At 38.3% G+C, this 25,789-nt stretch overlaps 1 protein-coding gene across 1 annotated transcript in view; it reads right to left on the bottom strand.

The window, feature by feature from the left end:
• POLA1 (DNA polymerase alpha 1, catalytic subunit) overlaps positions 1-25,789 on the bottom strand; it is a 204,154-nt gene that overhangs the window by 161,978 nt on the left and 16,387 nt on the right. The window contains exons 13-26 of the mRNA XM_082751865.1: positions 23,898-23,972; positions 22,478-22,616; positions 20,803-20,960; positions 19,462-19,546; positions 18,276-18,337; positions 17,461-17,550; positions 15,728-15,844; positions 14,640-14,815; positions 14,059-14,188; positions 13,599-13,718; positions 12,387-12,483; positions 11,768-11,892; positions 9,845-9,994; positions 9,491-9,613 (exon numbers count right to left, since the gene is read on the bottom strand). Coding sequence (XP_082607991.1) covers positions 9,491-9,613; positions 9,845-9,994; positions 11,768-11,892; positions 12,387-12,483; positions 13,599-13,718; positions 14,059-14,188; positions 14,640-14,815; positions 15,728-15,844; positions 17,461-17,550; positions 18,276-18,337; positions 19,462-19,546; positions 20,803-20,960; positions 22,478-22,616; positions 23,898-23,972 — 1,647 coding nt within the window. The remainder of the gene's footprint in view (positions 1-9,490; positions 9,614-9,844; positions 9,995-11,767; positions 11,893-12,386; positions 12,484-13,598; positions 13,719-14,058; positions 14,189-14,639; positions 14,816-15,727; positions 15,845-17,460; positions 17,551-18,275; positions 18,338-19,461; positions 19,547-20,802; positions 20,961-22,477; positions 22,617-23,897; positions 23,973-25,789) is intronic.

Below are 25,789 nucleotides of genomic sequence, written 5' to 3'. Positions count from 1 at the left end.
AGATCACAAGCCATGGCAAAATTAAAACTGGAATTGGTCTCTTGAAGGATAACAGTCTTCGACAACAGAACAGAGTTGTCTCACTGAATTAACTATATACATATTTTGGAAGATGAACTACATGATGTAATAGACCTTTTTCCATCTCTAGCACCTGTGGTATATAGTGGTACATGCCAAAATGACTGGCCACCTGATGGACAATTGTGTGTAAGAGTCAGATCTAAAGCTTTTCTCTAATCAAAGCTTTCTGCAGGGGTTCTCAGTCTAAGTACAGGCTTCTCATTGATTTTTCTTTTCCTCTAGGATGACTACTTTTAACTGTAAGTTGAAAAATATAAAGTTATGCATTGAAGCAAAAGAAAAAAAAAAAAGAGGTATAATACATATTAAAACATCAAGACAAGTGAGCTATTATGATTTAAAGAAATTGATAGATTTCTGTGCCAATACAGAAATGATATTTGCCTAAGTTAAAAGATGCTAATTATGCTGAGTTCCGAGAGAGACGGGGAGAGGGAGGGGATGAAATTGAAGTTCTTGCATGAAAACCAAAACATCAGCTGTCATTGCCTCATAGCCAGGGAGTTCAAAAAAATCAAAGTCAAGGAAGTCCTAGGTTCAGCAAGTGAAATTCCAATCAGAACAAAACTAATGGGAAGTCTGCAAAACACTTAGAAAACTGAGTTGAGATTTCCTTGTGGTTTTGTGTCGGTCTTCCATGCGTTAATTTCAAATTAAAATACAAGAAAGCCTTTGATAGATGGATATCCCAGTTAACATAAAAAGCACGAAGGAAGAACAGTGAACTAACACCAGAAAACATGCGCTACACTAAAGTCAACCAGAGAAAAGAGGAAATTAACCCTTAGTGTATCAGCTGTGGCACTGCCTAACAGAATGAGGACACAAAGAAAGTAATTGAGAACACCAAACTGAAGGGGGAAAGCTGCCCATGGAAACAATGATTACCTTAGGGTAATTGCCCTTTTTCTGGGCAACTGTTCTGCAGGTTCCCTTTACTTGAACAAAAAGCTGTTTGTACCTGGAGGTCTTCTATATCACAATCACAAACCTTTCTTACACAGGTCTTCCAGGAAACGTGACCCTGAACTTCAGCAAAGCAGCTCAGCGCACAGTCCCGCTTTCCTGATAACTTCCATTCATTTAAACCCACCAATTTCTGGTCCATTCCACGAACAAGGCAAGCAATTATAAAGAAAGCATTAACTTAACGAGGCTTAATCAATCTGAGATGAATCAGCGAAGCAACTGTTTGGCTACAACTGTCTACTCCTATCTCAGTAGGACTCGGAAGCTTTGGTGATTCTTTTTACATCTTAAAAAATAACACACGGGGCTTCCCAACGTCATTACCCAAATTTTAAGTGTTTCTCCAGTCTCATGTAATCACCAAGCCTAGCACAAGCTCAGCTAGATATGACTGCTGGGAGGTAGTACCTGCAGTAAGGTTCAAATGACAACCTAAAAAAAATATTTTTTTTCCCCTAAGACCGTCAGTTAGAACTATGAAAACACAAAAGACTAGACGTGAGAAAGATAAAGGGAGCTGTATTTTTTTTTTTTTAATTTTGCTAAACCAAGTGTTAAAATGGGATTTTTAGTTGCTCAAATCAGCAAATGCACGCAAGTATCAAACTGTAGACCAGATATCAACACATACAATCTAACCCTACTCCCTGAAACCTTACCCAGTAAGTCTGATAAAGGGCATAGCCTGAAGCTGAAGACAACACTACCACCAGCAACACCTCCTGCATTATATTATGTAAAGCCCCTGGAATGAAAATAAAGAGAGCAAGTGTAAGTTAGGCTTTCACATGCATTTCAACCATTTATCAAACTCTAAAATTTGGAGGGGATTTATTTCATCCAGCTTTGGCACTGCCTCCTCTCTTCTGCAGAGGAAGTCTGAAGAAATTAGTTTAGTCTATAGGCCTGACTGACAGCTTTCCTCGCGTCAAACCTTGCCTACCTACATTAAAAAAATCTGCATCAAGTAACACATCTCACCTTGCTGAACTATGTCTAGCTTTCAAGAACCCTTTGTTCCAAGCAGGATTCTTGATGTCACGTACCAGAACATCCTGTATTCTAACAAGTGTGCTGTACCAACAGCAGTAGAGACAGCCTACCTTCCACAGATAAACAGAGGCCTTGAACAAACCACCTCATCTGAGAATAGCATAAGCTGTTCATGTACAGCTTCTAAATTAAGCCAATGAATCCTGGTATAGGCCCAGCAAAAGGCCATACATGCAAGAGACTACAGGACAATCTATGCAGCAAAACTGACCTTCTAATAACGTGCATTTCACAACAGAGAGCTTTTGCACGGTGGGCAACGTTCCCAGGAAATACACGTGAATGTTGGTTGTGAGATCAAAGTGTCACATTTTTGAGAACAGTATGAATATTTAAGTCTTGTGGGAAACAGACACTTCAGTTAGATCATTTTTCTATACTCTGAGGAGTACAGGAGTGCTTGAAAAGGAAAATGGATTTTCTCCCTTAATTTGACGTCTCATATTCTGAACATTTTATTAGCATCTAGTTATCTAAAACCATGGTTTCTAGAATAGGCCAAAGTCCAATTTAAGATATGCGAGTGAGGCAATAATATCCTGAAGCACAACTTCTGTTAAGTCTCAAAAACCCAAATATTTTATGGCAAGCTACCAATGTACTAAGAAAACACATACTGCAAAGACTTGCGGTGCTAACAAATACACAGGCTAGAGAAAAAAATTAAACAGCAGTTAGCATTGGTATTCCTCCAACCTTAATAGTGGGTATTAGAAAATGAACTTATTTGAAAATGGAACTTAATCAGTTTACAAATGGCGCTGTGTTGTTGCAAAAGCTCTCATCTTCCGGGTGGAGCTCCTGTGCTCCTACATCCCTCTTCTATGAGGCATCTCCCTGCCTGTACTCAGAGAAAAGAACCACAAAAGATGTTTTTTTTTTTTGAATGTCATAATTCCTACAATATTAGCTTAGGGATATGGTTTAGTGGGGACTGTTAGCATTAGGTCAGAGGTTGGACTTGATGATCTTGAGGTCTCTTCCAACCTAGAAATTCTGTGATTCTGTGATTATAGGCAAGATGAAATTATTTCTTCAGTTATTCTAAAGCCAAAGTGTGGCAAACTCTCTGAATTCACATATGCCCACCATTTTATGGCATACGTGAGTCTTCCCTGTTGCCACTGGATGTGGACAGACATTTCCACCTCTCCTAATCCTGAGGGACCAGCTCTCACCCAACACACGTGGCTCCTACAAGGGCACATACTGCTACATTTCAGATACTCTGAAAAATATGCCAGAGCCCTTGCTCCTTAAAGTCTCCTCATACCCCGGCTCTCAGTTTTACCACGATTTTGAGTGAGGAATATCTTGCTGTTACCTAGGCAGCCACGTTAAAATAAGATTCAAGCAAAAGCTGTATCTTTTGGCAACATGGGAACAAAATACAAGATAGGAAACCATAAGAAGAAATAAAAGTACAGGAGGAGGAAAAACACCAACAAATAAAAACCCCAAGTGTTCATCCTATTAACACTAATCCTACAGTTTCACAGTCAGGTGTGAGCTGGAAAAAGGCTGGTGATGCTTGACCCCTTGTATCTCATACTGGGTCTGCCCCCAATTTCTGACCTCCTCCTTTCTATCAGCTCTAAGAGCATGCAGTGAGTCACTGAGTCATTGATCCAACAAAAATCAATTTGGTTTTCCCCTAGAGTTAGTTTTCAAGTCAGACCACCAGGCTGATCCAACTCACCATGTGGCCATGCAATTGCTAGAACCCATCCATGGAAATCAGTAGTCAGGAAGCGAGAGGCACCACACCTCCGGTGACAGCACAGTCGTAAAATAAGCAGCCACGAAAAAGAAAGCCTCTGTATCCCTCCGACTTGCTGTACCCCTCACATCTGATCAACCTTCCTCAACATTTCTAACTGGACATCCATTGCATAAAACCTTTCTGTTCATTAAAGAACACCACCCAAAAATAAAATGACAACTCTCCTTCAGGCTAATTTCCTTCTTACACTGAATATTCTGGCCATGGTTTTTAATTGAAATGTTTCATTTCCTCTCTTTGGAGATACAGAAGTCTTTATCAGACCAGATGCCATCTCACGCACTTGACTTACAATAATAATATTCAATTTCAACAAATGTTAAGATGTTCCACAATTTTTCTACTACTTGGCACTCTGTTTGCATTTTCAGATTGTAAGCAGCCTCTCCCTCAAAATGTCTATTCTGACTTGCTTGGGGTATTAGCATGCAGAATAACGTACACAGCTTTTCTACTGGCTCACAATTGCATAGATAACGATCAATTTAACAATAGTGAGCACTGGTTTGACACCAACAGCTTCCATTTCGGGACACTGCAACAACTTCGCGCTACTTCTCGGAAGATTTCAGTTTGTCATTTCTATATTTAAAAGCAATTAAGAAACTCTTTGCCTAGACTTTTGTTACCAAGTTCCAAGTCTTCCAAAAATGTAACGCTGATAATGTATTCCTTGTTTAAATATAGATGGCATGCTCAGATGAGAATTTCAGAGGCTCCTTTCCCCCATCTAACATTCCCGTTTCTCCCATGCTACTACATGGAAGAAACCAGGTACCTGACAATTGCCCCACTCACATGACAGTTTATGCAGCCTGTTTAATAAGGGCTGTAGAAGCTATTAAGAGAAAGAACATGATGATCAATTTACCTGGATGAACAAGACTTAGAAAAAAAAAAAGCACAGAAAGAGATGCCTGGATTTATTTATTTTTTTTTTACAGAATACAATTACAACAGACAGCCATTAACCTGCTTACCTACCCTTCCTTATTTTTTTATTTTACTTTAAGTGAGCTCATCTTTCTCCACTTTGTCTTTCTCCTCCCTCATCCTTTCTTTTCCCAGACTGCTGCAATAACATGCTTTTATTCATTCCTTTTGACTGCCAGGGCCTTAAACTAATTATTAATTGAGAATGTATCTAAGGATCTCAATGAGAAAGTTGGAATTAGCCCAATTGCCTTTCTCCCCCTTCTATTTTGCATACTCTAACAGCAGATCTACCTGTTAGCTCGGCTGAAAACAGCAAATGTGTGATTTTCCTTTCAAAAGCAAGTTTGGTGGCGACATGGGCAAAAACGCGTAACAATGAGAAACAACGTAGAAAAATGAAAGGCCGTGGTTTTGAGTGATAGCCATTAGCAGCCACCCTGTCTACAGATAAAACTGTCTCAACAACTTTGCTGTCCTGTAAGAAAATCCTGCAGTAGAGGGCATCCTGAGTTTGGGAAATCAGACAACTGACACTTCATCAAAAGACTTGTCCTTTAAAGAGGCTAGAAAGGCATGACCTTACACTGCCTGCTAGTGCAGAGCTGGCTGGCTGTACAACACCAACTCATCTTGTTTCCAGTTGTTAAATTACATTAAAGGACATCTAAAAATATATTAAATATTTTCCTATTACTTTTCCATGCAAGCAACTGCTGTCGTTACAACAAGAGCAATGCCCAGGCAAACGCTTAGTAACAGAGAAGGGGGCAGGGGAAGCCCAGAATCCTTCTAACGAATCCTTCTAATCACTCTCGATCAATAACATATCATTTGGATTACAAATACAGAAATATTTTTTTTATCTTTAAATTTGTTGTAAGAACAAGAACTGAGATGTTTCTAACAATCAAAATAGGAGAACATTTATTTCTTCCAAAAAGGTAAAATGGATCTGAGCTATGGTTTTAACTCCCCCATCCTAAGTTTTTGCTCATTTTTTTCTTCAAAATGCATTGATAATTGTCTACCTTTGATATACAATACATTAAATTCAGAGAAATTTCACACTGACACAACCCCACCTTCCCTTCTGGAGATTACCCACAATTGAATAAATAAACAAACAAACAAGGAAGACCCATCTGAAAAAAAAAAACAAACAAAAAAAAAAACACACACACATATAGCCAACATTTAAAACACTTTGTGACAAAAATGAAAGCCTTAATTGATTAATGATCTCAAGGTCTCTATCGCCATCTAGTGAAAAATCCCTTCCATTACTACGCTACCCAGATAAAACATACCTCCTTCAAAGGAATGAGTGAGGCACACTAATTGCTCTTCTAGATCCAGCCTATGTATGACCGGAGTTGTAAGACTTTCGTATGTTCCTGCTGCATGTTACAAGGTAAATAAAGTTCAAGCACTATCACATATCTCACTAAGGTTGACTGATGACAGCTGAGCTCTTAGGGGAAATTTTGTCAAAGGTTTAAAGATGACCCTGTCCTAGCACCGTGATCTGACTTTATAAATGCCACTTTTCCCATGTTGCATTTAACAATTCTGCTATTACATTAACGTGAACATGTCATACACTAACACAGCTTAAAAGAAGATCTTAAACTAGCAACAATCACAAGTTTTAGTCATCATAAGGAACTCCGTGGTAGTTCTACTACATTCGATGCATTGGCACAGCCAAACCACAAAACAAAGTTACCGTCCACGAGAGACAATCCAAAACACTCAGCACTATGCACCTGCAGTACCCAGCCTTCCTATAGCCACGGGGTCTTCAGTCACGCAACTAGAACGCAGCAGTTCATAAAAGTCAATGCTTATTCTCTATCAGCTATGCTAGAACTTAATGCTGTGGTGAGCTTTAAGAACTTCAGTTTGAAATGTACATTCTCTGCTTTGAATTATTCTGTTAAGACTTATGGTTGAACTATAATTTTATTAAAAAAAATATTAATTTCACTTTTCATCCTATACCGTACTTTTCCCACTTATGCATATGCATTATATGCATTAGAGACATCTGCAAACCTACCTGCATCTTCCAGATCCTCACCAAAAAATAAAAAATAAAAGAATAAAAGAGCTACTGATTATTGATCATCATAAGCGGCCACTAAAGTTTAGAACATTAACGTTTTTTCTTCAATAGTTATTTTTTAATTTACCTTTTCATACGGAAGAGCCAAATCCCCTGATACTTAACATTCACCTATTCTATATTAGCATTTACTGGTAAGAGGAAACCTGTGAATGGAAAAACTAAAATAAAGTTAGAGGAACATTTTTGTAGATTAACTATTCCAACTAATAAAAATAAACCAGAATGCTAAGGGGTCATCTCATGTCATCTTTTATGGCAGAGAAGCACTAGTCAAGAAATAAAGAACTTATAAAGCTGTATCCATTTACTGACTACCTACATAAAAACGCCAGTTTCCATAACAGAGCATATACAATGTATTTCAGCAGAATCTATCATACTTACACAGAAGTACAAAACTACAGATCACTCTGAGAATTCTCAAGTTTTCAAAAGTTTGTTATCTCCACAGCATCCAGAATAACAAGTACTAACCTACTTCAAAGACCACTAAAAAAGAACTTAAAATTAAAACTTCAGCCCTACAGGAGGTGCTGTACCAGAAGAGACCTACCACAACATTAGTACTCCACTGATCCCAGCACTAGTGCTGTCAGTTGAAGCCTGGCTCCTGCCAAGGTCCACAGCAGCTCTGTGCTGTGCTCCCGGCAGCCTCGTGTCACAGACATACTTTTAGAACTGTGCTGAAGACAACACATTTTCAGGCAAGAGCACGTCAAAGTATCAAGTCCTTCCTCAAACTCAGAGCAACACAACCGTATGTGCAAACGTGCGCAAAGAACGCAGAAAGCAAGCTCAGGTCTAGCGCCAACAGAATTTTAGAGGTATGAAATCCTTCTTAACCAAACATCAAATATCTGAAAAAAAGTGTCTCAAAGCATTCCCTACCAACTACTCTAAGATTTCCCCACCACCCAGTAACCCATTTCACCGTTACTTTGGAACCCCGAGGTTGGATGGGGTTTTGAGCAACCCGGTCTAGCGGGAGGTGTCCCTGCCCATGGCAGGGGGTTGGAACCAGGCAGGCTTTAAAGGTCCCTGCCAACCCAACCCATTCTGTGTTTGTACAATTCTATAATGCAGAACACCACAATTTGATGCTCTAGTATCTCATAACCGGTAAGTCATAGACAACTGAGAACAAACCCTATGTGCAACTACAAAGGATTTTTTCCTTTTAAACACAGAAGCCAGAAGCTCTGGTATCTATACAATGCCTAGTTTGTGACAGGTGCTCAACATGACTAATGGAGATCATTAAAAAAAAAAAAAAAAGTAAAATGCATGACTTGTAAAACATTGCTAGAAAATAAAAACTACATGACATTCAGCTGCTTCTCATGCCAACTTTGTAGACAAATGCATCAGAATCTTAAAAAACCACAACATACACACCACTATTTCCTTACAGGAAGTGCCAACATCAGAATTCACATGATACGTAACTCATTTACTGTTATCAAAACTGGAAATTATTTCCTAGTTAAACACGTGTATAAGGGTAAGCATACTGGTTACATAAATCCCAGGAGGTCAGCAGATGTGGGGGTTGCCTCTAGAGAACTGCTCAGATGGGACATCTTTGAAAAATAAACATGTGCTATCAGAAGCAAAACACTCATGCATGTTAGCTGGAAGTTGTAAAGGGACCTCCAGCAAGGAGTACATGCCTCTGAACCCCGATATCAACCTGTTCAGTTCCCTCCTGGAGGAAACTAAACGAACTAACAGTTTGACCAAACACTGTCACATTCATTCCCTGGACCTCTGCAGATCACTGCTTGGTATTCTCTTTTATAAAGAACTCTCAAGCAGCACCATGAAAAAAATGTGGTTTAAAGACACTGTATATGAGTGGTACGCTTTGGATCTGAAATGACTATTTTATCCCCAACTGATGGGGTCTGCATTCAGCTGCCATCCTAACCAATGGGAAGAGTAGTTTTGCCTATGAAGTTAAGAGTCTCTTAAAAAAAATCTGACCTCTTGAGGCTAATGTGAAGCTTCACCCTAAGGAAGGGCCAGTTTTTGAAAATAAGGCCCTAATACAGAATCCACAATCCACTGGCACCAAGGGACTAGTTAGTCCTGTCACTAAATTCACATTTTCAGGGAACTCAACATACCAGGGCACAGGACAGATTGGCCAAAGACAAGCTCATCCAAGCTGGCATGTACCACTAAATCAAGACTGAACCATCAAAGCAAAACTAGAAATCCATGCAAAACATGAAAGCAGACCTGATTTTTTTTGTCACCATAAGCCAGTCTGTTGAAACTAAAGAAGTGTAATTCAAAATACACCTCTAGCTGAAGCTAGAGCTTCAGCTTGTCACAGTTTGAGACATTTATCTGATTCTTCTCCAGACACCAGATTATTTTTTTTTTCTTCTGCAGTACAAGGAAGATAAACACTACATTTATGGAACCAAAATCAGGTTTGAAAACAAGTAAAGACCACTTTTTAATTCAATGAAAACTAGGTAGCTCAAATTCACTTTTATGTACATGTGTTCACAACCTGTTTAATGACTTACCTCTCTCCCTTTATGGGTCACCAAAGCAGCCAAAGGCTTGGCATAGAATCTGCTGTAGGAAAATCCCAGGCAGCCATACATACTGTTAGCAGTGAGTTTCAAAGCTTTCTGTCTGATATCATACTGAAAAGAAACACAACCAGCAAAAAATGATACAACCATAGCCAACAGAGAACAGAACTCAATCTTCACAATTACATTCACAGCTTTTTATATAGTCTGCAGCAATGATGGGCTCCAAGTAAAGCACATTACAATCACTGCTCACTACTAATCATCCCTATTCTGCAAGGCTGATCAGTGCACTTAAGGGGAGTGGGAGGAAAAAAATCAAAGGAGTTCCATAAAACACACCTGTAAATAAAGGTCAGGATTTAAGTCTGGCTGCTTCATTAACTGCTTAACTTGGCGCCTTCTCTCCACCAGTTTCCTGATTTCCTTCGGCAGAATTCCCATTTCCAGAGATGGGTCCGGAAGCTCTGGAATCTCTTCATCTTCTTCAGCCTGTCAAATGATCACTGCTGCTTATCATATTTTTTTTTCTTGAGGGTTCGGTTTTAATGTGTGAAGTGAAAAGCTTGGGGAGGAGGAATGGACACACACACACACAAACAAAACAGCTTATATCTACTCCTGCAAGAGCACTCAAAGTGCAGCTTAGGACAACAAGTGTGAGAGGGTTTTTTTTTGTGTGGTATTTCACTTGGTCCCTGCTGGGGGACAGGAACAAAGCTGTTCTGTCTGGAAGATACCCAGAGACATGGACCAGTAGCAGGGAGATTTTTATTTACTTATTTTAGTATGTGTATAAATACATACATGTAAATATAAAAATAGACACATAAGTGTGTGAAAGAGATACGTACAAAAACAAAAAAAAGTTGCATTATTTCAGCAGGGAAAGGATTGTGTGCTTTTATTTTTTTTTTTAATTCTCTTATAAGTATTTTTGGTATTCTGAACTGTAAAATGGAGCACACAATCTGTGGAACTGATCCTTCGAACAAGGTAATTGGCAAAAGAGAAATTGACAATAACAGACTGAAAACCCTACCCCAAGCAACGGCAGTACAGCATAACAACAACCTGACAGAAGGTACATTCTTCCTCTTAATGTAACTGAAGAAGCAATTGGTCATAAAAATATGAAAATATATTTCAAGTATAATGGAAGAGAGAGAAATACACAAAAAGTAATAGAGAGACTATGAGGTTGGTAGTCTAGTATAGCAGCCTAGAAAGAAAGGTAACAAGAAACGACACTAAAATTTGACTAAATATCATGCCATAACAGAAATCAAAACAACAGAAATCAAAAAAAGCTGTTTTGAAGCACACTTAAGAAAGAAGGATAAATCCCCAGGAAGTTTGGTGAAACTTAATGAAAGAGCTCCACATACTTTTCTCCTCGTTTCTGCTGTGGTACTGACATTTCAGTTGTTATAAGACTAACTATGTCTCACAACTACTTATGGACAACGCACTAATTCCAACTAGTGAGCTGATCCCAGTTAAAAATAAAAGCCTCAAGTTTAACCTTTAGCCCTGCCCAGCTCACTGCTTCAGTTTACAGCACAGCTCCACCACCAACTGTGCCCGCACAGCTGAGGGAAGGAGAACAAAGAGCCATGGCCAGGCCATGGCCAACACAGCTTCTAAGGAAACAGGACATGGAACAACACCTTCAGGTGGTTTTTCAGTTGCCTTTAATACACTTCAGTGCTTTGTTAAACAATGTGATTTCAGCAAAGCTGACAGTCTCACCTGCTGCTGACAGTCTCAGGAGCGCTCCTTGACAGACACACACACAGTTCCCCTGCTATCTAACAAAGGCTGAGTTTTACTGCACTCCTTCCCCAAGCATGAGGCTTGTGTCTCCTCCATTCAGGTATGTTTGCATGAATTCTATGGTGACTCTACTTCAAAAAAATTGGCCAAGGGTCTCAGAAATTGCTAGGAGGACGTGGGACTGAAAAGGACCAGTGGAACCTGACTAAAAATCTTGTTTCAAGAGGTACCAAACTAGAAAAAGATAGATTTAGAAAGATTCTAAGAAGGTATTACTGAAAGGAAGATGACAGATATACTACTCACAAAACCCTAAAACAGAACTTACCAATGATGCACCTTTAAATAAGAATCACTTTTTCTAAGTGTGAGGAAAAAAAAGTAAAAAAAAAAAAAAAAAAAAGCCAGAGTGAAAGAGAACAATTTCTTAAAAAGCTAATTCACAGAAAACACACTAAACTTAAGACAGTCACAAGTTACAGCACAAACCTCTGCCCTTTTTTGTGCTTCTGATGACACTCGCTGCACTGTTGTAAAGCAGATGTTGAACTCCTGAATAATTGATGGGTACAAACTGTTGAAGTCGAGAAGCAAAATAAACTTGTCATAAAAACCTAAAACAGAGTTTAAACAAAACGCACGATTACTAAGTCTCACTAAGGGCTTGAGCTCCACAGTTAACATTTAAGAGACATAATACATATACTTAGAATAGCTGTTGAGATGTACCACTACCCATTGTAGACAACTGTCAGAAGTGGAACGATCCAACCCTATTAACTCATCAGAGTTGAACAGATAGCTTCTGTGTTACTATAGGACACTTGTACAGTTTTCCCCACATAGAGGAGAAACTGAAAGAAAACTTACGTGTCCATTAGAAGATTATATAGATACACTGTCCTAATCCCTCTCAAACGCTTAATTTCCTTACAAAAAATAAGAAAAAAGCTTCCCCAGGGTTAGTAATTACATGTTGGGAATTTTATTGTATCCCAAATGAAACAAACCCACACCAAACTCCCCCAAGATACACAGATTGCCCATTGCATTGACATAACCTACCTGTATCTAACTTCACAGAAGAAAGGAAATTGCCACATCTTACCGACTTTGGGATCCAAGACTAAGCCCCCAGCATATGCTGCTTTCTTTTTCCCTATCTTTGATTTATTCTGATCTTCGAAATCTTCATCTTCATCCACCTACATTTGGCATTTAAAAAATTAATACCTAGTCTCCAACATTTCCATACTTTTGGAGGAGTTAATTTTGGCAAATCAAATATGAAATTGGGAGCCACTGCAAACAGCTCCTCTTAAATACATGCAAAACAAGGCATTTTCATCATGATCCTTATTAAAGCTCTCTACATCTAAAACGCGCATTCAAGCCAACTCCTATGGGAACAAACTGACCATGAGAGATTACAAAGATTTAAGGAATTGCCATCGTTCAACATAGCACCTGCTATGTATTTTCTGGATGACTGTAAGAGTCAACACCAAGAAAAAAAATAATCAACTTATGACCCACAAAGAGGTATTGTTGTACACTTAAAGTTTAGTTTTTGGAAGTACAATAGGTAGGCATCAATTAAACAAACATTATTATTGACCTAAAAAGGATTTTGTTATTTAATTACAGTAAGAACTTTGGTTCCAGGTGTCCAATGCTATTCCAAATAATTTAAAATTTAGTAATACAATCAACAAAATTTATTGCTTTGGAATTTGCTGTTGAACTTATTTAAAAGTAAAACTAAAAAGCAAAAAATAGTGAAAGAAATGCATTCTGAAATTTGAATTTGTTTACTAGCAATCACAGATATTTCTGTAAACATATTTACTATGGCATTATCCAGAGGATTTTTCTTAAACATCCTTGGATCTTTTACCCATATTCTCAAGTCATTTACCTTACAGATCATACTTGAAATATGGTTCATCAATAAAATGGATTTTCTTAATTGTAGAACAAGCGTACATCTATTAAGCAACACAGCCTATCTTCTGTAATATTTCCTTACAAAGCCAAGTGCTTGGCTTATTTCAGTTTAAAACTAAAAGAGTAACTGAGTTTCCATAGATATACAATGCGAGAAAGGTGATACAGCATCCTTTTAAAACAAACATTTCTCCATTGTCAACTCAGCAAAAGCATTTTTTTTTTTTGCATTAACCATAAGCTGTAAAGTTACGTTATATCTAAAACAGGCTGTGTGTTTTATATGTTCTCAAAGAAAAGTAATATGCAACAGATTCTTATTTTTTTTTTTTTTTTAATAAAAATTATCCAAAAGAGAAAAAACTAGACTTACCAACTTAGGTATAGGCTTTTTGAAAACTTGTTTGTCTGGCACTATGTAGTCTTTTTCATAAAATGCATGAAGCAACAAGAACTCGTTACGCTCAGATCGTCCTCCCATCATTGTCCTTGACTATAGAGTGGGGAAGAAAAAAAGAATTTTATAGCAAAGCACTGAAAACACACGTTGACATGCAAAAATATATTAAAAATGTCTTTCATCTACTGTAAATTCACCTAGCATTGCTATTATGTTGTATCATTAGCAGACAAAACTGACAAAACTCAAATGTGACATCCTTGTGGAAATTTTACATTATTACTTAACTAGATCAAACTCTCACACAGCAAAAAAATGTACAGTATCATATATTCTGAGTTAGGGCTGGTAAATGTAAACTAGCAGTCAAACAAAGAAAACAGAACCATATGTGTGGGAGAACAGAGGTGGGAAGAAAGTTACAAAAATGTACCATAACATTCCCAGAGATGTTTGTGATCTGCAGGGCCAGTGGCAGAACATTCAGCTCACACATAATCTGGAGAATGAACTTGGCGTCTGTCCAGGTGTTTTCCAGCATGAATATTAAGTGAGGAGAATCACTGGAAAAAGAAGTGGAATGGCCTGTTAAAGTAAATTCAGGCTCCTTCATAATCTGCAGTAGATAGGGCCTGTAAATGGTACACAACTCACGTAGTACTTTTAGGACATTAGTGTTCAATTCAGCAGCAATTTTATTTATTAGCTTTTAATTAAAAATTAAAAATTAAAAAAAAACACAAGTTTACACATCCTATCAGTGTATCTAAACCAATGCTTTCACAAATCAATTTGCATCACACATAATAAGCCATCACACGCCAGCAGCTTGCCATTATGAATAATTAACATTATCAAATACTGTTAAGATAATATTTTATTTTACCAACACCAGTATGTTAAGTGAGTGTTCCCATGACCAATGAAATAAGCAAGCACAAAGTCATTTAACAGGAAACAAAATGGCACCTAGACTTTCCAGCAAAGCATTAAAAACACAAGTCAACAACATACCTGTACATGTTTAGGATTTCCTCTGGTAGGATTGTTACCTTCTCCGTTTTCAGAATCTGGTGGACCAGTTCAGACAAATGGTAACTCTTGCAACGAATTAATTCTTTAGCTGAAATTTCTACATCACAGATCATCCGGCCACAGGCAGCATTCCTTTCACCAAACCCTCCTCGACCCTTTGCCACATCAGAAAAGTAGAGGGAAAAAAAAAAAAAAAAACAACAACAACATAGATACAAATTTTTAACTGAGAACATATACCCAAAATACATGCGTACAGGACTTGGTCAAGCCATCTACCATTGAAACATTCAGCCTTTATAATCACACCCTAAATGAATTCATGGTGTACTTCAGTGCATGTAGAAGTTAAGAAGTAGATACTTCACTCTCATTACTAGTTAGATCCTTAATTCTTAAACTGTTGTGAACGTTGTATCATTTTTTTTTAATCCTTTTAATAATTAGAACAGTCCCAATAAGAATGTGAGAATAGATTTTTTTTGTTGTTTATTTTTGGTCCAAGGATGGTTCGTTGTTTTTTTTTTGTTTGTTTGTTTGTTTGTTTTTATAGTAACAGCAGAACCAAAAGTTAAAAATAAATAAATAAATTACTCAGCTCAGCCTCTATGAAAGACAGGAATAGACGAGCACAATCAGGCTTTGCACTTCAATATGCAGAGCCTCACACACTGTCCTCTGAACAAATACATGCTAAGAACTACAGAATTATTAACCTAGCCATTCTCCATGGGATGATTCACCAATCAATCCAAATTACATTTTCTCATTTTACAGTTATAGCAGACAAAGACAGTTACAGTAAAGACTATTGCAATTAATCTGTCATTACCATCATCTACTTGAAATCTGTAAACTAAATTAGCCTAACTTGAAAATCAGTTTAGCTTATTACTGTAATAAAAGTCATATAAACACTCATCATTTCTGATCCGGGACACATGAAATCTAGCATGACCAACAGTCAAAATACATCAGTGTCACATTTACAATTCCTCAACAAAATTAATTCAATTTTAATCATATGCAACATAAAGGGTCTTAAAAGACTTGAGCAATCTTATTACCCCAAGCTTTGGCATATTGGACCTCCTCAGTCGACCTATCTTGGACCAGTGAGGGACTTTGCACACATTAATTCTTTGAAGCAGCACTTCCAGATCAAATCCATAAATATTATGACCCTTGCAGCAGAAAAAATAACAAAAAAAGGTTACGACAAATGCAAATTGAAAGACTTACTTTCACACAGTCGGTATTCCTTTGCCCTTTGTGATTTTTTCATCTAATTGATGGCATTATCTCCCTCATGGAAAGCACTTTCTAAGACAATGTTCATCAACAGTACTCATTAGTCTCAACACTAACAATGCTGTTCAGCAGAAGAGCAAAAACAGCTCTGTAACTGGCTCATAACACTCACCATTCAGCTTTATGCTTCCATAACAGAGGTTAAGATTTAAAAGCCTTCTAGAAAAAGACTACATTCTTTATACAGCATGTAAGGTTAGCTACGAGCAACTCCCTTCCTCTCCATCCATGAACGTCTCCGTATTGACATCAAAATGATGGAACTTTGTTTCCTTTAACACTATGGTTAGGCACTGCTGTTAAATCCAGACAGGCAGACATGTCGCTCAACGTTTACATAGCAGAGTACTCCAGCAATATTTTTCAAGTTTAAACAGTGCTAAGGACATCGATGACACTGGCTCGTGACCACAGCTGCAAGCCAAATGCTACCCTGATGAACAAGAGCCTACACGGACCAGTCAGGCACCAGGAACCAGGTTCACCATTTCAGACCCATCTGTGTGGTACAATACGGTTCTACAGAAGAAGCTGCTTAAAATCATCACGAGCTCTACAGCTGTAATAGAGTGGTCCTCTACCTGTACTATCATTTACTTCAATGGCACTAATTACTCCAGGTGCAAATTAAATCACACCAACACAGCTCTGCTGTTCCTAGGATCAGAGCTCTCACATCCCCACTACTGGCATCCCAAATTTAAAAACTGGCTGCAGTGCACTGATTCCTACCACAGCCACCAAGAAGCTAGGCTTGTAGGCTCGGATACCAGGCACAGTGAGGTGGGATCACATCAGGAATCTGACTGCTCATTTCATCCTATTCTCAACACCTGTTCCAATTATTTGTATACACCTCCATAAGAATATGAAGTTGTATATAAACAGCCTCAGATTACTTCAATTTGTCTTCAAAACGTCATTAAATTCAGGATTGTATGCTAATTAAACTTAACAAAAAAAGAAAATGAGTAATTATAATAAATTCTCAGCTGCCAATACAGTAGAAAACAAAAGAATGCTCATCACAAAGCTTTGCTTAGAGCCCATGCATTTGTAAAGGTCATCATTTTGATTTATAGTATAAACACAATCTAAATGGTGATACAAAATTATATGAGCATCTAAACTGAAAAAGACTCCGTATACAAAGAGCTCCCATTCTTCTGGGACATCACAAGGGTTTTTGTTGTTTGTGTCTTCCTGAGTTAAGAAAAAAAATACTTATTTCAAATACCATGGAAAAACTGCCTATTTCAGATATTATGGGAAATAAAAGGATGTATAAAACGCTGGCAGGGGAAATTCTGCATCACCTTTGTACCAAAGTATACCTGCTGTCTTATAAGCAAATTCAATTCATGAGGCAGTCTGAGATAAACATTAGAGAAAGGACCAAAAAAAATAAAAGGGGACAAAGGAAAAAGAACAAAGCTGACCAACTGACAATATGCTTTAATTTAACTCTCAAAGTCTCAGAACTACTCACCACAACAACATCTGGGTCAATTTTGTGAATCTTCGCAAGGAAAAATCCCAGCAGTGTTCTCTCTGTTGCAGCTATTTCTATTTTAGCATTCTAAAAGGAGCAAGAGAGCACCTGATTTCAATGACCCAATAAGTTTAAAATGGAAACATCTCCTCTCCCCTACTAGTTACGAGACAATAATAAAGCACCACAGAGTTCTCCCTTTCCTTCTGTAATTCAAGGCTTTTTGTTCTCATTCACATAGACATAGAAAGCTTTTCTCAGAGGCTTTTTTCCATTTTGCTTTTGTATGCAGGTGTCTAGTGATATTTTAAGAGCCTCCTAAGAATCAAGCACACCAGGAAAATGCTCCATGTACATCCTTCACTTGTGAGCTTAAGATCATGCAGAAACAGAGGAAAAACAAAAACAGGTTATTCTATTATTCTGTCAACCCTCCCATTGCCCTTTAGAAAGGGTAAGTTTTGACAGACTTCACTATCCAAGGGAAGAAGAAAAATTTTCCTGGCTTATTACAAGTACATACTGATGTATAATGAAAATTAATTTTATCCTCTGCAAAACGTTTCAAACTCTTTTGTCTAACACCCCATCTATCTTATAAGCACTACTAGCAGCAGTGCTGAACTGCATAAAGCATACACCTCTGTTTATAGAAGCAATACAATAAATACCTGGATTTAGGTTTGCAGAGTGAAAACTAATGAAATAATCGTGCCATTCCTTTGCATATTTCTCTTACATGACTCACCCAAAGCAACATGATGTTCATATTTTGAAGTACTACAGTCAGAGGGCTAACAAAATGAAATTACCTTCTTTTTAATAGCTTCCTTGAAGTCATAAGGAAAAATGCAATCATTTGGTTTGGACACAACTGCAAGAGAAATCATATTTGTTTTTATATACATGTTCTTAATTGTATTCTCTGTAAGAATCCATCCACAACGAAGGGAGCTAAGGGAAACTGACCTCTAACCCTAAAAAGCTATTCTTATGTGAATACTTGCCTTTAATGTTTATGTTGTTTAAAGCACAAGATCTTTCTATTAAAAAAGTCATGTCTACCAGATGACAATTAGTCTTTTAATGAAGATCATATGTAAAAAGCCTTATGCATCTCCTCACCTGTCACTGATCTGGCTGGTATGATTAATTAAATTATTTAAATTATATAAATTAAATGATTAATTAAAAGATCAGCAAAGAAAAGCCACAAAAAGAACCAACTGTGAGGTACTGCAAGGTGCCTACTACAAATCTAGAGGTCAGAAGTTTACAGCTTCTTTTAAAAAACTGCTCTGAGACAGTAACTGATGAGATGCAAACCCAGAAACATCTCACCTAGATTCTCTCTTTGCAAGAACTACTAACCTAACATGCCAGTTTTGTCTGAAGACTATTAAATCACTTCTGAATTCTGGGTAGACCCTTTAAGATAAGAGTAATCAAAAAAAAGTATTAAAATAATCTAATATTCTGACTAGAATTATCAATGGAGATTAAACTGTTCTTCACAGTTTAAGTATTTCCTCTCACGGGCATTCAAAATTCTTTATTATCCTCCTGCTAGGGTCCAAATCTCAAAATTTAGCTACCATACTGCAAAAGATTGCAAAAAAAAAAAAAAAAAAGCTTGTTTAGGAAAATAAATATGTCAAGTTTAAATACAGTTCTATTGAGAAGAACTAATCTGAAAAACATCACCCAAAAAAACACATGATGAAGTGAAACTAACAAAAACTAGGAACCATACAGAGCAAGGTTACTTCACATCACCTCAAACTAAGATGTGCAATCAAGTTTTCAACAAAAAGTCAGTATCCAGTAAATAAGGAGAAAAGAGAGTCAAAAGTTAGTCACTTTTAATAAAAAAATAACAAGTTACTTTAATCCACTATTGCTGGAGTGACCAAGTGAAGTCTAAAAAAATAAAAAGAAAAATCCCACCCCACTCTGAAAGAAGATGTTTTCTACACATAACCTGTTCCGAGTACATACCACAGAAATGTGTCTGAAAAGGAGGCTGAGGTGGGGCTTTATCCAAAGGAAATTTCTGATGGATCAGAGCTGCAATGGCCACAATCTAGACCAAGGAAGTACAAAATACATGTCAAAATACACATGATCTATTATCAACATACATTTCTTCTCCACCCTGACAATTTAAAAAAAAAAAAAAAAAAAAAGTTTCCTTGCCTGCTTTCTCTTACTTCCACAAAAAAAAAATAAAATCCTTTATTAACACAAACTCCAAATATAAGAAGCTAAACAGAAGGTTATCAATTGATCTCACGTAACTTATTCCTAAAGATTATCTCAGAACTTTGACATGAGAAATCATTCATTTTGGAAAACTTTGCTTTTATAAAATTTTCTTGAGTCTGAACAAACCCCATAATTTAAAGGATCACCTATAAAGTACAGGGGAGATGTGGGAGGGGTAAGACATGCAGAAGCCTTCCCCTAGGAAGGGCTGCCCCCGAGCAAGCAGTGAAGACTTCCAAAAACCCAAGAAGTAGCCAAGAAGTTTCAGTGTTCAGAAGCTCTGAACTCTACTGATCCTTCTGCTTGTTTTGCTGGCAGAGGTCCTGACTGCCCCTACACTGGTTAAGAAAATGCAAGAGAAAACAAATTAAACAGGCTTTAGAAAATCTTGGTAAGCAGAGTTCTACTGGTATCTGGTTTACGTACCATTAGGTAGGCTTTAATTCGACCAAGAAGGCTAATTCTGATTGAAAAAAAAAAAGTGAGCTTTTTTTTTTTTTCCACTCAATAACTGAGAGACAACTATCCTATAAAAGCTCTTCCTAAGTTAGAGACCTATATTACAAAACAGATAAATGCTTTGTGGCCTGCAGTCTGCAATTGAGGATGGCCACCGTTATCTTTCCTACTTCCCGAGAAAAGGAAAGAGCCTCACAGCAGAGTAATAGGTACTAGCAGGTTCTCATTCTACTTTGAAAAAAGTAGTTTTACCTAGAACATGTAACACTCAAGTCTACAAAATAATAAAAAAAATCCATTAACAGCTGTTCTGGGACAGTCTTACTCATAATTATTATGCATAACAGACAAAATAGAAGGCTTTAAAAATACGTAGGATCTACTGTCTCAATAAATGATGACCAAACTGCTCCACGGAACCCACAGAGTTTGATCTATACCAGCAACCTCTAGTAAATGTTTCTTTGAAGTGCTTGCAGCACAGGAAGGTTATTCAGTAGCATATATATTCAGACATGGTTTATAAGATGAAGTTCTTCCAAGCCTTTTGAAAAAAAATTAGTGTAGTACAAAGAACAAAACAACACCAAACCAAAATCAAGAGCAATTACTTACCACGTTCTGGTGAGTTTGAGGGTTCTGGGTGGTCTTTATGCTGAGAGACATGACCACAAGCGGAGGAGGAGGAAGAGTATCTTTAACCACGTTCACCAAAGCAGGCTTCAAGGCCACTGCCTCTATCTTACACCAGCTGACTGACTGATTGGAGGGCTCTAAGGAAACAACACGAACCACCTTCATTCTTCTGGGAATCCCAGGTAAGACTTCTCTAGCAGTACCATCATAAAGAGTGTGTTCCTTCTATGTTTTGCTTTTGTGGAATAGTCCAAGATCCAGATTAATCCTGCCAAAATTTTGGGGACTCCCAAGGCCCTCACTCACCAGTCAGAAGCCTAGTCACATCAGGGGCTCTTTAACACCAAAAAAAGCGAGGGAATATTTGTATCTAGGCCAAGATTTTCTGTCTCTCCTTTTAACAGCCGAGATGCCCCAAGTCTACTAAATTCTCAATTCACACATCAGTTACATTTCTGAAGTTTAGGCAGACACGTTTAGATGTGGCAACCAAAAGAAAAAATCAGAAAACATAAATGGGTAGATGAAAAAAAGTTAACTACCCATTATCATTTGATTATTTTGGCCTGTCATTCCTTACTTGCTTTAAGAAATAAACAAATGCTCATTCACAAAAGATGCTGATGAGGTAACTCTGTATAGGCTGTTACAAGGAAGCAGAGGCCACATTTCTGAGGGATTAACCTTTTGAAGACAGCTGTCGGTAGACATGGTTATCTTACTCCCTGCAAAACTATTTGACACCTTTCTGGAAACCCAACACTGACACTCAAACTGCACAGGCAGCTTTGTTATTGATTACACTCTTTGTTGACACTTCGTTATTGATGACACTCTTTGGAGAAGCCATAGGAGACTCATCGAATGGTTGGAGACATGCTTATTCTAAATCTCTAAGGTATGAAGAGGTACAATTTGCCTATTGCAGCCCAAAATTTTTACTGGTGCCAGCTTTGTACGAGCTAGGTGTTGAAAAGGAAAATTATCCTATCAGTATTCAATACTGTCAATACTATATTTGAAGTGCCTCAAAGATTTTGTCCAGTATGATTAACACATCCCCATGTTCCTGGGAATACACAGCACATGCCCAACGATTATCTCCAACCAAACCAAAGTAAGGCAGCATAACCACCTGTAAGTAGTACATGCCACAATCAAGAGGCAAAAAGGATTTCAAATACAAAGGCTCCACACCACAAACTTTCTTTAGTGCAAGAAAAAAAGCCATCTATCAGTGGCTTGTGCTTAAAAAGATGTTTGTTTGTTTTTTCCTGAAAATCTAAATTACTAAGAGAAGAAAAAGGAGTACATTTCTAGGAAAGTAACTTTTAGCTATCTCACTATATTGCTTTATACATTATATAAATTGCTTTAGGGTATGCACCAAAAAGCAGCTTCTATGGACTGCAGTTCCCTCATGATGCCATTCAAAGCTATCATCTGATCTGCACAGTGTGCAACTTCATACAGACGGAGTTCTAAAATATGAAGAAAAAGTTAGAGTTTGTACTAGGTAATGAAAACTGCACAGTTAAATTACAAAATTAATTTGCTAGATGGGAATTTATCAGTAGAATTTACGTTTTTCCTCACAATCTATAGTTATGTGCGTTTTTCAACAAGCAAGAATTTCACAAGCAAAGCACCATACGTGGATTTTTTATTTCCAGCCAGCACGGTCCTTTGATCTTCCTACTCATCAAGAGGAGTTCCAGGCTAGAGGTGTTAGTTCCAAATACATGTGAGAACGTTTCTCCTTTCAGATCTTGGGGCAGCCGAGGGTATTCAGCCTAACAAGTAATAAAAAGCAGTCAGTCCTTTCCCACCACAGTCATGTTGACACACTACATTCAGACGCCACCTTAACAAAACCAGGGAAGATCTGAAATCACTGTAATTTCCCACAGGCAAAGCCTTCATCTGTAATATCTTATGGTAATTCACGACATTACACTATTGACCCTACTTAAATGGGTGCATAAGTACCTAAAATCAGGACACTAATATAAAAATGCACCGAAGCAAACCTTCTTCATCCATACTGGATGCAAGAGAAGTATTATCATCAGGAAAGACTACAACAGTGCTCAATGACCATTTTAATAGAGAAACTTAATTAGATAGTTACAGTATTTGTATGACCGATGATTAAAGCTGGATAAAGTGTTTCTGCACAGCTGAAGAAAGATTTAGGACAGATAGCAAATCTCTATGGGATGCTGCTTTAGCACCTCAAACTAGCATAAAAAATGGGTTAAAAAGGCATTACCTCAGCAACTGGCCAAAATGGTTCACAACTGCCGAGTCCTACATTTGAAAACAAGTCAAGTATTTCTGCTAATTAAGAGTAGCTACTGATGTTCTCATGGGATCTTTTTCCCATCTTTGCTGCTCAATTTTACAGCTCTTCAACTGAAGATTTGCTCATCCAGCTGCTATTTGCAAAAGCCATATACGCAGAGATACCAGCTATACACGTGGATTCAACAACACATTCAAAGGTAGCAAGCAATTTGAAACATCTGACAGCACTTCAGGCCCTGACCCAGCACAGCTAAAGGGCTGTTTGGCTGGTTACGTGATTTGGTAGCAAGACAAGGTAATATAAAAATACTTGGAATAAACATACACAATAAGCAAGTTTTAACTGGGGGAGAAGGCAGGCAGAATGTAGCAGTTTTTATATGCATTTCTCCCCCTCTCAGGGCTTATTTGCACAGATACAGCTAACACTGACAAATATTAGTCTTCCTGATAAACAACTTTTTTTTTTTTTTGTTAAGGACTAACGAGTAGCCAAATGGTAACAAAAAAAAGCCACAAGCTTAGGCATTAATCTCTGAACTTGGGGAATAGGAAACATCCCTCCCCTTCATCAATAACCTCCCCCCCTCCCCCCCCTTTTTTTTTTTAAAGAAAAAAACAAACAATGACCAACTACCTACACACCTCAACACAGGTACAGCCACTAGCTACTAAGGGTCAAGTCCTACAATTTTTTCTTTAAATAAAAAAATATTAAGTGGGTAGGAAAGCAGGTTACGTTCTTTCATCAGACAAATTATACTTACCGAATACTTAACTTCTAAGTATTCTGACTTTGCTGGAACATCCGGGATCTCAAAAGCATAATATTTTTCCACTTTCTATATAAAAGAAAGATATAGTTACTTTTCCAATAATTCCCAATTGAAAATTAATTCTGTCCAATAGGAAAGGTTGTGAAATAAAGGCCAACCAAAACACAGCATTTCAAATATCAAGGGTTTGGATCATACATTACCACTTTTGCAACTTCTTTGCATTATAACCATCTAAAGATAGTAAGACTGTTTCAGTTCTGTTGGTCTTTTTAGCATGAACAGTTTCTACAGAATTGATTCACATGCATACTAACCATCACAAATCAAAAAGCATACAGTAAGCCCTTGCTTCATCAGATTGTCTTGGAGGCCAGGATAGGAGACAGGCTGAGGACCTTACTAACTCAAGGCAAACGACAGCCACTGCTCTTCCTTGTCCACCAAGCCAGTCGTCTCTTTGCAGAAGGCTGCCAGCTTGGTTAAGTCCCATTTCCCCTTTGTAAATCCACACGGAGCACTCCCAAGCACTTTGTTTCTTGCTTTTTTTTCCTTGTGCATGTGTAAACACCTTTCACAACTAGATGTTCTACCGCCTTCTCCCAGGAACTGCGCTGAGGCTGGATCAGCAGGGTAATTCCCTGGATAATCCTTCACTGCATGGCTGAGGTTGGAGGGGACCTCTGGAGGTCATCATCTTGTGCACCTTGAGGCTAGCAGTGACACTTCCTTTCTTCAGTCCTCAGGAGCCTCCCCTGATCATCGTGACCCCTCAAAGGTAACCAAGAACGGCCTCACGGTGGAATTGGCCAGCTCCCTCATTCGTGGGTGCATCCCATCCCATCCCAGGGACCTGTATCTATCTGTCCAGTCCAAGTGTTCCAAGCCTTTCTTGTTGCCCTTTGCTTTCCTTACCAGATTCATCTCCAGATGGGCTTTGACCTTCCTAATGCACACTTGGATGGTGCCTGCACGTTCCTCCTGGGTCACCTGACCCTGCTTCCACCTCTTGCATGCTTCCTTTTCTCGTTTGAATCTATTCAGAAGTTCCTGGTTCATCCATGCAGGACACCTACCACCTTTGCTCGACTTCCTCCTTGTGAGGATGGATCATTCTTGAGCACAGAGAAGGTGGTCTTTGAAAAGTAAATGAGCTCTTCTGAACCCCTATTCTCTCCACGGATATTTTCTATAGGATTTGTTCCAACAGGTACCCAAGCAGGCCAGAGTCTGCTCTCCGGAACACCAGGATTATAATCCTGATTTTTGATTTTTTCTCCCCCTCTCATGATCCTGAACTTCAACAACTCTTGTACACTGCAGCCAAAGCTGCCCCTGAACTTCACATCCCCATCCCGTTCTTCCTTGCTTGTAGGAACGAGGCCCAGTCCAGTGTCTCCCCTCATGAGGTCCCCAGTCAGCTGTGTTCAGGTGTCATTACTGCATTCCAGAAACCTCCTGCATTGCTTGTGCCCTGCTGCACCTCCCCTAGAGCAGACAGTGTGGTTGTTAAAACCCTCCGTAAGGAACAGGGCTGGCAAAAGTGAGGTTTCTTCCACTCATCCAAAGGCCTCATCTTCTGTTTCCTCCATCAAGCAGCCTGTAGCAGATACCCACCATGATTTCACCCCACTGGCCTGCCCTCTAATCCGGGCCCAGAAACACGAGCAGGAACCATCCCAGCCCATGGTTTTTACCACACCCTGTCCCACCACATATCCATAATCCCAATGAGTAAACCTGCAGCTGCACAGTTCTTCCTTCCATGCTCTGTGCTTTAGCATGCAGGCACTTCAGAGAGGGACCCAAGAGCTGTTTACTTTATTACACGCTTTCTCTGACAATATTTTATGATTGACTCGGGTTTTAGTAGAAAGTAGTCA

This window comes from Aythya marila (genome assembly GCF_965140915.1).
Source record: "Aythya marila genome assembly, chromosome: 1".
Taxonomy (NCBI): Eukaryota; Metazoa; Chordata; class Aves; order Anseriformes; family Anatidae; genus Aythya; species Aythya marila.
This window is presented reverse-complemented; position numbering and strand designations above follow the sequence as displayed.